The sequence below is a fragment of the Xiphophorus maculatus genome, chromosome 10 (assembly GCF_002775205.1).
Source record: "Xiphophorus maculatus strain JP 163 A chromosome 10, X_maculatus-5.0-male, whole genome shotgun sequence".
Classification (NCBI taxonomy): Eukaryota; Metazoa; Chordata; class Actinopteri; order Cyprinodontiformes; family Poeciliidae; genus Xiphophorus; species Xiphophorus maculatus.
In genome coordinates this window covers 22,033,770-22,047,041 of record NC_036452.1, presented here as the reverse complement: position 1 = coordinate 22,047,041, position 13,272 = coordinate 22,033,770, and the positions used below count along the sequence as shown (strand labels likewise).

The 13,272-nt window shown below is 39.9% G+C and overlaps 2 protein-coding genes across 2 annotated transcripts in view; both read right to left on the bottom strand.

The window, feature by feature from the left end:
- The window catches only part of LOC102224771 (anthrax toxin receptor 1-like), a 46,574-nt gene extending 44,746 nt beyond the window's left edge, over positions 1-1,828 (bottom strand). Inside the window, exon 1 of the mRNA XM_014472756.2 lies at positions 1,256-1,828. Within this exon, the coding sequence (XP_014328242.2) occupies positions 1,256-1,401 (146 nt within the window). The 5' untranslated portion in view covers positions 1,402-1,828. The remainder of the gene's footprint in view (positions 1-1,255) is intronic.
- Positions 1,829-4,272: 2,444 nt separating this feature from the next.
- rbp3 (retinol binding protein 3) lies at positions 4,273-7,453 on the bottom strand. The gene is made up of 4 exons (XM_005809669.2): positions 5,963-7,453; positions 5,514-5,704; positions 5,153-5,295; positions 4,273-5,063 (listed from the first exon to the last, which is right to left on the bottom strand). Exons 1-4 carry the CDS (start codon positions 7,154-7,156, stop codon positions 4,738-4,740), a joined length of 1,854 nt encoding a protein of 617 aa, XP_005809726.1. The 5' UTR covers positions 7,157-7,453; the 3' UTR covers positions 4,273-4,737.
- Positions 7,454-13,272: the final 5,819 nt, after the last annotated feature.

Sequence of the window (13,272 nt, the reverse complement as noted above, 5' to 3'; positions counted from 1 at the left end):
CACATTGCACATTTAACTGATTGTCAACATTCTTACATCAGTGGAAAGAGTCCTCATCACTTTTAAATACTTTTTTCAACTCAGTTTGAAGCATTGTTGGTAAAAAGAAGTGCTTTGCAAGCAATTAGCAAATAGCTAATAATGCAAATATTTCAGTTCAGTCGTTTTTGTGACTGTCACCTACAGTTGAGGAATCAAAACTGAAAATGCCTACATGCTCGGGCTACTACCAACCACCGAAGAAGAAATGTCAGATTGTGAAGTGAAATAACAGCGCGGCTATTTAGAGAAAACAAGTGAGGTGTGTCCTTTTATGATTGGTAATATTTCATCAACCTTAAGCAGAAAAATTACCTCTTAAAAGTAGTTCCATGTACAACTAATAAGGCCTGAATTATTTCAACACATAGAAAACACCAAATCTGTACTGAGTGAGATCTAGGAATGGGTTTAATTGACAATAAACATTCAACACTGGACAGAGATTCCTAAAAACACATTTTGAGATTTATAAAACTAAACAAAGAGACAAAAAAGAAGAAAAACCGATAAACTAGAAAACTACTAGAACAACTAATAAAATGCATTTTTTTGGTGTCTACATTTCTTTGCAGAATTCTACAAAGAAATGTAGATTTCTTTGTAGACAAAAAAGCCTTTTTATTTTTATAACAAAATATAAAAATTGTGTGTGCACCACCAAATATTATACATTATTTTATACCCTTTAAGCAGTAAAGACTTAATGTTTCATTAATATTTTAAATTTCAGCACGTTTGGCCCTCCATACAGACTGATTTTGTGCCTCTCACGTCATCGCTGCTGCATTTCGCTTCGTCAGCAAAACTCCATTCAGTTCACCAGCGTCGTTGCTTGAGGCTGCAGATGCTCACCAACCAACACAAATGGCCGATGAGCTTTAAACATGGCTTCAAGCGTAACTTTCTAACAGTCACCAGTGTTATTTTATGTTTGGATGTAAGATGAAAGCTTTCCATGTTCTGAAATGAACCTTTTTTTTTTTTTGGTAAACTTGTGCTGCTTTGTTGCTGACGTCCTCAAGAATTTTGCCCTAGTTTTCTCCTCATGCTTACATTTGTCACTTTATTTTCCCCCAAATGAAGGCATAAAAATCCAAACCAAAGAGGGAAAAACTCACTGTGGCTGTGAGCGTTTGGCGGTTTTGCAACAACATTCTGCTTTTCTCTTAGTTTTAGTGCCTTTCGAATGACCAGCCGAATCGGTTCCACTTACTTATCGAGCACAAAGTACAGGTCAAAGGCGCCGTGACAGGAGCTCTCCTCCTCCTCCTCCTCTTCCTCCTCCAGCAGCTCCGGCTCCGCTCTTGCTGATGGAGAAGAGAGCAGAAATAATCCGAGCAGAACCAGAACCGGACGCATGTTCAGCACAGTTCTCCAAACTTTTACTCCTTAGTCTTTTGCAGGAACACAAAAAAGTAACGGTTTTTTCTCTCCGCAAGGGTTCTTACGGAAGGTTCAAGCTAGTGGAAAAGAAGAGTCTTTCAGCTTAACGCTCAGTGCATAACCATGACCCGTCCAGTGACAGTCTCAGATGGAGAGATGCTTTTTCTCAGATGCAGGAGAATTGCATTTCTTCTGCATCTCCCCCCGCACCGCCGAGAAAAACATCCGACGTCAGCTGAAGAAACGATTTGCTTTTAAAAAGCAGTTTTCTGTTGGAAAAAGTCTCAGGTTGGAGGTGAAAAATGCCGAACGGGATCTGGGCTCTGCAGAGCACTGGTGTTTGGCGCTGGAAGAAGTGGGAGCCCATGGGACAGACTCCACTGAAGTGGCCCAGGTTTCATGTTTCATCCTGAGGAGGAGAGACAGACGGAGGAAAAAATGGGTTAAGATCCGATTTTGCACCTCCCTCATGGCTGACAGGAGACTTTTACCAGGGAATGGGATGGGTCGAACCAAACAATGCTCCTGAGTGATTATTACAATCCTTTATCAGCACAGCACCTTCATCGACACCTTTCTTTACACTAATTTAAGCTTAGCTGTTTATGTAGCCACTGATTTTCTTACTACACTGTGAAAACACAAAAACCTAGAAAGTGATTTTAGACTAGTTTTTGGTGCAAATACCTTAGCACACCTGAAATAAGACAACAAGGTAACTTTTACGCAAGATATAGGAGCTTGTTGTTGGCTAAAAGAATTTTAAGGCAATCAGAAAATTAATGCATGTACATAAATAAATGTTTAATTTTGTCTTGGTAGAAAGTGAAGCTTTGTCCCATTGGTGGGCACCGCCGCTAAATAAAAAGTTAGTTCTTCCAACCCCAAAGCACTTGGACTATTGTACTACACCAACACTGTGTTTAGAGGAAACTAATGTTAAAGTGCTAAAGAGCTAACGTCAATTAAAATGGTCTTTTCCCTGGTCTTGAAAGACAACAAGCATCAATGTAATTTTGGAATTGCAACTGACATATAATGCACTGAGATTTTGTGTTTATATTCTGCTTTCTACTTTCCATGTTTTATTTTGTTCCTGTAGGTTTCTTGTTTTGAAATTCAGTTAGTGCAAAAAATAAAAATAATAATAATAAGTGAGGAAAAACATGAGAAGAAGAAACGAAACTTGAATAGAGCACGAATATAAATGTCTAAGTACTTAACAGTCAATAACCAAACCCTCAACACAGACGTCGAACTTTATTCAGTTAAATGTTTACAAAACAGCCACGTAAATTAGAATTCATCTGGAAAAAATGCATTCAGTGGAAGCTAAGCGCGCTAAATGGTTTCAAAGTTAGCATAATGCTAAGGAAGCTAAGAATGCTAAGTACACTAAATATTTTCAAAGTTAGCAAAGCGCTGAAATGCTGAATAAAAAATTGGTTCAACTATTAGCAGGTTAGCTTAAGTGCGCCCAGAACGGCTCTGTTCCAATCTGCAGCTAACAGTATTTTTTTTTTTAGGATTTCCTTCTGTTAACCTCTAACCATCTTCAAGCTTTCTTGACCCTGTTATAAAAAGCATCACCATAGCCTGATCCTGCCTCTGCCGTGTTTCATGCCTCGGACAGTGTGTTCAGACTGATGTCTAAAACCAGTTTTCTTCCACAGTTTATGTTTAGCATGTAGATCAGATCAGAACGCTGAGCTTTGGTTCCATCTGATCAGAGCTCCTTTTACATGCGTCCTTGTGGCTTTTCATCTGGCGACTCTTCAATACCAGGCAAATGTGTGAAAGAGGCTAAACATTAAGCATTGGCTGTCTCAAATCTTTTCTCCACTTAAATAAAAACAAGACTGAATGGATTTTGTTTGACTCTTCAAGTATTTCATATAGTATTTCTCAATGTTTAGGTCTTTTGTACCTGCTCTCCAACCAGGTGGTAAAAATAATCTAAGACTCAACCTTGACTGTAGCTTCGAACTCCATTAACAGTTTGATTCTGTTGCTAAAACAAGCTACTTTCAGCTCTCCCTGCTTTCTAAAGTCCTGGTAGTGATCTGGAGAAGGCCTGAAATGCCTTGTTAGTTCTTGGCTTGGTTACTGTAATGTTTTATAAGTCACCATCAATCAGTCTGTCATTTTTTATCTATATTTTTTTCAATTTTTTCTACCTTCTCTTATCATGGTTTTATTTCTAACTAGCGCTCATTCCGTTTTATTGCACCCTGCAATTATTTATTTTGTAAAACGCTTTGCTCAACGTAAGACACTTGTAGAAGGTGATGCATAAATAAAGTTTATTATTTTTAATTAACATCTCCAATAAACCTGGCATGCATGTTTTGGACTGTAGCTGGGAACTGGTGTATTGGAAGAAATGAAATTTTGTTATTGCCTGATTTATTTTCTGTCCACAGTTAATTTTTTTTTCTTTTTCTTCTGAGAAATATTTGCTTGTAATGGACCTTTAATCTGCTCCTGTTTAAGTCTTCACACGGACAATCTCATGAAGTCGACTTCATATCCAACATCATCGCCACCACAGTCATCAACTCTTTGTCCCTTATTTTACTAATTTATTGTTTACTCTTGAACCCAAGCTTAACATTGCTTAAACCTATATAACTTTAATTTTAAGACAAATGTAACATTTTTACTGTAAAGCACCTCCAATTCCTTTTGTGCATTAGTGGTAATGTACAAATGAATTTTTGTGTTTAGTGCCAAGGGGTGCAAGAGTCTAGGAAATGTTTTGGACTCAATTAACTCCAAGCTGCATTTCGAACACGTTTTCTGAAAGGAACCTTTTGTTTCCTCTTCACATTAAATTAAAATGAGGCGCACACTTATGAACCATTTTTATTGGGTCTCACCCCTGGAATTGATACAACCCAAGTAGGTCCACATGACGTGAAATTTAGGACAAACATCATTCTACAGCCACAGTTACGACTTCACATGTGGAGACATTGGATATTTAAAGTGATTATTTTTCAAACCTGGCATACCAAGCGCACAGCATAGCAAAGGAAAAGCCAATGTTGAAGGCATATTACATCCACTTACTCAGTCACACATGCAGTAAGACTCACGTTTACACAAGAATTACAATTGTTTTTCCACTTCCATTCATTTTGTGGAAGTAGCCGTCATTACCCTACGTACAACCGAACCTCTGCATTGCAAAAAACAACAAGGTTTAAGAGTTTTGAGAATTAGGAACAGCATACTCTGACCTACATTGTTCTCACAAACAAGCCCAGAATTCATTGCCAAGGCGAAACAGAGATCTCAACAGCACGGTGTTTACTGCTGGCCTCCAGTGTGCTTGTTGAAGATGCCCTTGGCCACCTCAAGGGCAGCGTCAGCCGCGGCGGGGATGTGGGGTGTGACACCCACTCCCTCCCAGGCTGGCCCGGCTGAAGTCTCGGAGTGGACCGTGGGGATGCTGAGGAAGATGTTGCTCTCACCAACAGGAAAGACCTTTGGTGGGTGGGAACCCCCGGCAGTGGTCTCGCCAATAACCATGGCGCGGCCTAGCTTTTTCATGATGTAAACAAACTCCTCCGCGGCACCCGCCGTAGCCTTGCTGGTCAAGATGATGAGGCTTTTCTTGGAGCCATACCTTACACCTGAAAGAGAGGTTGAAATCTCTCTTAGTCGACTTCCTTCACTGTAGCAAAGGTCTTTCTTACAATAATTCTGATTGTCTTTTTATTACCACTAAGTTCGTCCAGAGTTCGCAGCTCAGTTGTGGTTCCAGATGGTCTGTCGTAGAGTTTGTCCAGAAGAATCTCCTTGTCCCCATCGAAGAAGTAAGAGCAGAAACCCGCTATGGCTGTTGTCGATCCACCAAGGTTGTTCCTGCAAATCAAAGAATAAAACAAAAAAGAAAATTTTTGTTTCCAAACCTTTACATTTTTACACCTTCGAGAAAGGCAGGGTCCCACAGAAACTCAGAGAATAAGCTAAGTTCAATTGTCTTTGTTGAGATGCCAAGGATTTATAAGCAAAGATAGCAGTATGCATCATTAGCTACAATTTACACATGAGCTAAAAGAAAGGCAGAAAAGAAAACCCACCTGAGGTCAATGATCATAGCTTTTGTGTTCACAACTTTGTTCCAGATGTGCTCCACAATAATCTGGGCAATCGGCTTGACTTCTTCAAAGTCTCCAAACATGTCAAATCGGAGATATCCGATGTTGTTTTCGAACACATCAGTGTGGAAGGAGATTTTGATCAGCTCAATGTACATCTCTGGAGAATATTCCTGCAAAACGACCACAGACAGAATTTGCAACACAAAATACATCTCACATTGAAATTTTTTTGAACTTACTTCGTGATGCTTCCAGATTGAAGCATCTGAAAACATTTGTACAACTTAATGTACTCCATATTTAAAGAAAGTTCTCTTTCAGCCATCTTAAGTTGGAGATTACCCAAATGTTTTTAAACTTATGCTGTCTACCTTAAAAGAAACTTTGACAACATATCAATCAAACAATGAAAGAAAAAATCTATTTACCAATGGTGGTAGGGCTGGGGTGTTGGTGGTGGTTTTCAGACTCTTGTCGCCGGAAAGGCTCTTGAGGTCAGCTGACAGCTTTGTCTCCAGACATTGTTTACAAACAACTCTACTGAATTCTCCATTTGCCAGAAGCTCTCTCAGCTTCTCTGCAACATCTGCTCCAACACTCTCAAAGGCGTAATTGTTGGCAATCAAGCTGGCTGATTCCTCAATGATGCCTGGAACTTGAGCTTGGAGGTTGATAATCCTGATTGCAGTAGCAAGGGCATCTTCTGCACTGACTTCCACATCTGGGGTCACACCTGTCAGCTCCCAGGTTGAGCCTGTAATGGGGTTGATGGACTTTGCGGTAGGCAGCTTAACGTAGAAGTCGGTGTCGCCCACTTTTAATTTATCGACTTTCACTGAGCCCCCAGCGGTCTTCTCACCGACAATGGTGGCTCTCTTCAGGCTCTGGAGGCAATAGGCAACATCTTCAGAGATGCCCTTTGTGTTTTTGCTAGTGAGTACAATCAGAGGCTTGGTCACACTGTATCTCTCTCCCAACAGTGTGGACATAGACATCAGCTTAGTGGTGGTGTTCGAGGGTCGGTCATATATGCTGTCAATGTGAATCACAGGCTCGGCTTCGGTAAGGTAAGAGACTATGTAAGGGATGCCAGAGATGTCCCCGCTACCAGTGTAGCGTAGGTCAAAGATCAGAGCTGAGGTGGGCAAGATTTTATTCCAGACAAGGTCTACAAGCAAAGGACCAACCTTCTCAGCAACCTCCTCCCCAAGGATGTGATCAATTCTCAGGTAGCCAATGTTACCTTCCAGGATGTCTAGCTTGATGGATGTCTGGAGAATAGTAACAAGTTGCTCAGGGGGCAACGGAGGCATCTCCTGGTGAACCGCAGGAATATAGTTTGGCTCATAGGAGACCGTCAGCCGTGGATCGCTCAGTGTGGTTTGGACTCCATTGCTTAGGACGTCGGCCAGTAATTCGCCGTCTGAGATGTCGAGTACTTCAGTGTTGCTTGTGGCTGCTGCAATGTCCTCCTTCATCCCCACCAGCTTCTCTGGTGAGCAGTAGTTGTTCATGACGATTTTTGCCAAGTCTTCAATAAGGCTGGGTGGAAATGAGGCATGCAGAAAAGAAACATTCCCCAAAAGCAGCAAAGATGCCACCAGAAAAAGAGTCTTTGCCATTTTTTTTTGTCTGAGAAAGAGTGAGGGTATAGGAAGTGGAAGTTTGAAACTGAACCTCCGTCTCAAGTTTGGTCCTTTGACAAGTGGCACCGGTTTGGCTGTAAGGTTTCTGATAACACCTTTATAAGAGGATTTACTCCGCAATAAACTTCTAATCGCATTATCCTGAGTGTTTGCGGAAGAGAATAACAAACAAGCTATGTATGTGTAGTAACAAGGTGTTGGCAGGGATCTTGGACTTTGCACAATGTAGTCTGGACAGTTATTTAAAGCTGTCTGTGCCAGGTAATCATCGTTTTATAACAGAAACATCTAGAAGGGTTCTAAGCGTGCCATAAACATTCATTGTTCCTTGGTAAGTCGTTTGAGTGCCAAAATGCAATTTGAAATCAGCTGTAATTTTCACCTATTAATGCGGTGAATGAGTTTTATTGCATGTTTAATTTGAAAGCAAAGGAAGAAAAAAACAAAACAACTAAACTTCAGGTATTGCAAAAACAATACCTGTAAGAAACAGGTAGCTAATCTGTGCCGTACTTCTAAATAACTGAAACAATTATTTCAGAAACATAACAATTACTGTTTGATTCATTTTACACATTTATTTGCAGTAAAGTAGTTGAGTTGAGGTGAACAGGAACCACAGGTTTGCTTGGTAAGAGCTCCCTCTTCTGGGCATTAGAGTGCAAAAGAACTCTCCCTGAACAGAAGTAAAAGCATTAACTTAACCAAGTTAACTCAGGAAATTACATTTAGCCAGTGAAGCACTGGAGGCCCAACCACAGGCACTAAGAACTAGAGTAATTCACATAACAAAAAGTAAATGAGCAAAAGTAAAAGGGAAAGCCTCCGAAAAACCAGATTAAAATGTCACTCTAACTAAATTATCACTAATATTAATTAGTGAAAAATCTGTCATTAGTAGTTTTACATGTCAAATAAAATCAAACTAATTCATTTATATGTATATATATAATACATGATATTTCCCTTTGTGAACCAATGCTTTTTTCTGTAACTGATGATGAAACCACTTTTCTTTTATTCATTTACTTTGGAATAATGTGGAACATTTCAATTTGGCCAAAAGTTGACACAAAGTGATGATTGCCACTGAAAATATAATAAGCATATATGAACTGAAAAACAAACCAATAACTCACATAACCAGACTCCTTAATGTGGATGGGCAAATTTCACATACGAAGATGAAAATTCTAGTTTAACCACAATCTCAATCCTAAAAAAATCTTTTCAGGAGGACTCAAAACACAGATGCCATAAACCTCACGATAAGTACCAACATTATTATTTTCCTGTGGTTTTAAGCCAAATACCTCTTCTTATGTGCTTTATATTGCTGGAATTTATGCTCTTCTTTTCTTTTTGTGTTCATTTATTTCACATACAAGTCTTCAAGTATGTAATGTCATCTGATAGGACATAATTGTCAATTTACAGTGCTATTGGTCTGTGTTACTTATGCTTTATAACTGAATATTACAATAAAGTTATATAAACAATAGACTCACAAAGTCTATTGTTTATAGACTATTGATCTGATCTGGTCTCAACATGACCAGATCAGATCAAAGAACAATCAGTTTCCAATATTTGACATTTATGATGCTGCCATAAACAAATGCTTTGAAAACATTATCTGATGATTCACAATAATTCTTGAGATGAGGACATAGCAATACAGTAGTATTGTTAAGCATCATCCTTTGTCGATTATTTTAGCAATAATCTACAGGAAATGCTTTCAAAATTAAAACTTCTGTCTATGTGTAATAAACGTCTTCTAAAAGTGGATACCTTTTTCATTACTCTTGCTCTTTCTTCTTGAGCCTTGCTGCTATAATTGTCTGTGCTACTGAAAGAGCTTTAGTAACCTGAGTGGAAACATGTGGCTCCACTCCCAAAAAGCTCCACACTTTCCCAGTTGTAGGACTTAAAATAATCTGGTTGGGAATGGAGGCGTACAGTATACTGTCCCTAATCTGATAGGTCCCACTGGACAAAGACCCGCCGGTTGTCGGCTCTCCAATAACCGTAGCTCGATTAAGGTCACTCATGGTGCGAGCAAATAATTCAGCTGGTGAGCCCGTCATATGACTTATCAGGATGAAAAGGTCCTTTGAGGATCCATATCTTTGACCCCTAATGTGAGAAAATGTCATGACTTTAGTGAAGGTGTTGGTTGCACGGTCATAAATGGTGTAGAGATGTTGTGGTGGTTCAGCATCAAAGAAATACGTGCAGAAGAGGGGAACCGCTGTGGAGTACCCACCGGTGTTGTACCTCATATCAATTATGAGAGCTTCGGTGTTCACTATCTTCTTCCACACTGAATGTAGGAGCTGTGGTCCAACTCCTTTTACCACTTCTATGTCCAGCATCATGTCAAAGCGCAGATAGCCAATGTTACCTGGCAACACCTCAGTTTTAAACAAAGATTCAGCTATGTATCCAAACTCTTCTGGTGAGGGCATCTTCGGGATGTCATGAGGTGACTCAGGTTCAACATCGCAGTGGAAGACATGAATGCGGTGATCGCCTGAGGTTTCCTGGAGATCCATTGTCAGTTGCGACGCCAAAGATTCAAAGTCAACCACTGGTCGATACAGCCCCTCCCTCCATTTAGTTAACAGCACCTGGCTTACGTTTATTGCTACTTCTTCAATTGCATAGTGTTGCTCCAACAGTTCCCCAACTCCTTCAAGAAGGGTCCTGAGTCCCTTGTGAAACTCCATAACTTCATAAACACGGTCCAAAGCTTCCTCTGCCAGTACAATGGCATCAGGGACAACACCACCTCCCAGCCAGTATTCCCCATTGTTGTCTATAAAGTTTATAAAAGGGACAGTTATGGCAATGTCTGTCCCTTCTATCTCAAATGTCTTTGAGTGCATGAGGTTGCCAGACGTAATTTCCCCAACGACTGTGCCACAGCTTAAGGACTGTATCAGGTAAGCAAGCTCTTCCGCAGTGCCTGCAGTGTGGTAACTTGTTAGCACATAAACTCCATGTTTGGAGTTGTAAACTGGCCCTGTAGTTTTTGAAAGAGATTTGTGTTCTGTTGTTGTGTTCTTAATTCGGTCATTTATTGTGAAGAAGTTCTGTTTCTGGGAGCAGTCACACAGGTAAGACAGTATAAGTGTCAAAGAATTAGAGGATCCACGTGTGTTATATCGTAGATCAATGATCAAGTTATCAGTGTCCTTGAGGGGTTCCCATATCTTTTGAGCCATGAGCTTTTCCAGTTCAGGTACAGCAGAAGTCTCTGCTAACTCATCAAAACGAAGATGCCCAGTATTACCCGGAAGAACTTCCACTTTAAACACTCTGTTAACGTATCCCTCTAATAATTCCGTATTATCTGGTATTGTATAAAGCTCATGGTCCTGTTCTATACCAGCATCATCATCTTGCATGTATCTGATAATTAATCGAGGATCTTCAGACACAGTCTGAAGGTTCTGGTTGAGTCTAACAGCTAAGTCCTTCTCTGATCCAACAGATAATAAGTCTGTTGACTGCAAATGTTGCAGAAGTGTTGAAACTCTGTCACTGAAAGCATATGTATCTCTCATTATGTCCGAGATCATTTGCACAACCTTTGGAATGGCATACCTCAGAGTCAGAAGGGATTTGGCCTTTGAGACAGCTTCCTTTGCCATTACATTGATTGTTGGCGAAACGCCACTCACTTCCCAGCTCTGGCCTGTGATTGGATTAATGGATCTTGCCACTGGAACTGTTATGTAGAAGTCTGACTGAGCAATTCTGATCTTTTGGACTTTTACTGACCCACCAGCTGATCGTTCTCCCACTATAATGGCTCGCTTAAGTTTCTTTAGCGTGTATGCCACAGCCTCAGCAGCCCCCATTGTGTGCCTGCTTGTCAAAATGATTATGTCCTTCTTCTTACCATATCGTTTCCCTGGTATTGATGACATGGTCCACAACTCTTTGGTTGTATTTGAAGGCCTGTCATATATTGTGTCAATATGAATGGGAGGCTCTGGATCTGAAAAATATGAGATTATCACCGGAACCCCAGAAAGTTCTCCACCTGTGTTGTACCTCAGATCAAAGATTAGCGAGGATGTCTGAGCCACCTTGTTCCAGACGTTGTCCCACAGTTGAGAGCCAGCCTTTGCTACTGTCTCTTGATCAATGATCTGATCTATGCGTAAATAGCCAGTGTTGTTTTCCAAAATATCCACCTTAAAAGAGTTTCTCACCAGCCGCCTCAGTTGATCTTTAGAGAGCGACTGCAGTACTGGCGGCACAACAGGAACAGGATTAGCCTCATATGACACCGTCAGTCGTGGATCACTCAGGGCTCCTTGAACTCCAGCTGTGAGCAAACTTGCGAGGGTCTTCTTGTCTGAAATCTGCAGGATTTCTCCACTGGTGATAACTTGTTGGATGGCTTCCTGCATCCCAAAAAGCTTCTCTGGAAGACAGTAGTTCTCCATAAGAATCTTGGCAATCTCTAATACGAGAGCTGGCTGGAACGATGAGGTAGCAGGTAGAGCTGATAGAAGCAGTATCCACAACAGGGGTGATGTCCGTTGGTTTGTCATGACTGAAGTCTCACGAGGATAAAAGATCTCAACCGTCCTGTCAAGTGAGCTCTGTTAGTCTGTGTCCAGAGATAAAGTATTTTTTTGTGTGTTTTTTTTTCCACAAAAACATACAGCATAAGAGGCTTTAGTCTCAAATAAACCCTTGATCGCATTATCTTTTCTGATTCAGTCAGCACGCAAGAGCTGGCAGAAGGGAAATTTTGTCTGGGTCATTCTATGGCTGACATAATTACACGATCTCTAAAACAACGCCACAAAATTTGATTTGGATGGGGGTAAAAAACACCAGCCAACCTGGCATGGCAGCTGATAATAGCACAAGACCTTGATCATGCAACATTTTCAGCTTAGAGAAAATGCATCTATGTGGATCTTGTTTTCCAACACCACATGGTGCTCAGTTATTTTAATCGTCTTAACTTTGAAATGCCCTTTACATAATACAAGCCTGTTTGTGCCAACACCTTGGATGCTAATCATGACTCTAAATTTTGTCAGATATTCTTTTGTGTGGACTTGGATTTGGGCTCATCATCTGAACAAGTAAGAGGGCATACTGTATACGTTATCAGACTCAAGGGGCTTAACAATAGAGATAAAGCAAGAAGTCCTACATCAAGAAATCAGTGTTCAAGAATAAAAACAAAAAAGGGATGTTCCAATCTGGACGCCACATTTATTTTTTTGCCTTTAAAGCAGTTTTAATCTATGCATGGATTATCTAAAGAGGTCACTGCAGCTCAGAGATATTTTTTTGGCTCTTCTGTCTTGAATCGTTTGTCTGAGATTAGAATTATTTAAGTAGACTTGCATGACCTAAAACAGTTGTCTGCCTCTTTATTTTCATAAAAGAGACTAGAAAATTAGCAAAGTGGTGAACCCCAAAACATATTTAACTGCTCTGGTCACTTCATAAGATCCATGAAGGACATTTAAATCTAACCAAAAATAACTTCCTTACTAATTCATGAGATTTCTTGGAGCCATGTGTGTGAGTTTTTTGTTTTTTTTACATTGATCTTGAGATGCTAAGAGTCTGATCTGAATTTCTTGTCAATATTCTTCAATTATACATAACTATTTTTTTGTGCAAATTCTGATATTCAAACAAATTTGAAATGATCCATGTTTGATCAATAATTTTTCATTTCTTTAAAATCAGATTTGTTTACACCATAACTGTGGACATGTATTCTTATAGAATATCAATAGGATGCTTAAAACCTTCAGTATGAGAACAGCTTAACAAAGACAGACGGTAGATGTGTTTCCATTACCAATGTGTGCTAAACTTTGTCAATATTCTTCTACCGTCAAAAAAACACAATTTTGCAAATGTGGTGTGTCCGTTAGATAACAAATGCAAATAAAATCACACTTGAATAAGTTAGTTCACACATTAACTCATTAAAAAACATGTCACGACATCATCGTCCAACTACTTCCTGGTGTCTTCTTCTGGCAACATCCATTTATGTGCTGCGAAAAAAAAAGTGTTTGTGTAGCAAATTTGCAGAA

Coding starts and splice junctions, on each gene's coding strand:
- rbp3 (XM_005809669.2), bottom strand. CDS start 7,156: ATGGCAAAGACTCTTTTTCTGGTGGCATCTTTGCTGCTTTTGGGGAAT. Junction 5,296..5,513: donor GCTATGATCATTGACCTCAG/GTGGGTTTTCTT, acceptor TTTGATTTGCAG/GAACAACCTTGGTGGATCGA. Junction 5,064..5,152: donor AACTCTGGACGAACTTAGTG/GTAATAAAAAGA, acceptor CCTCTCTTTCAG/GTGTAAGGTATGGCTCCAAG.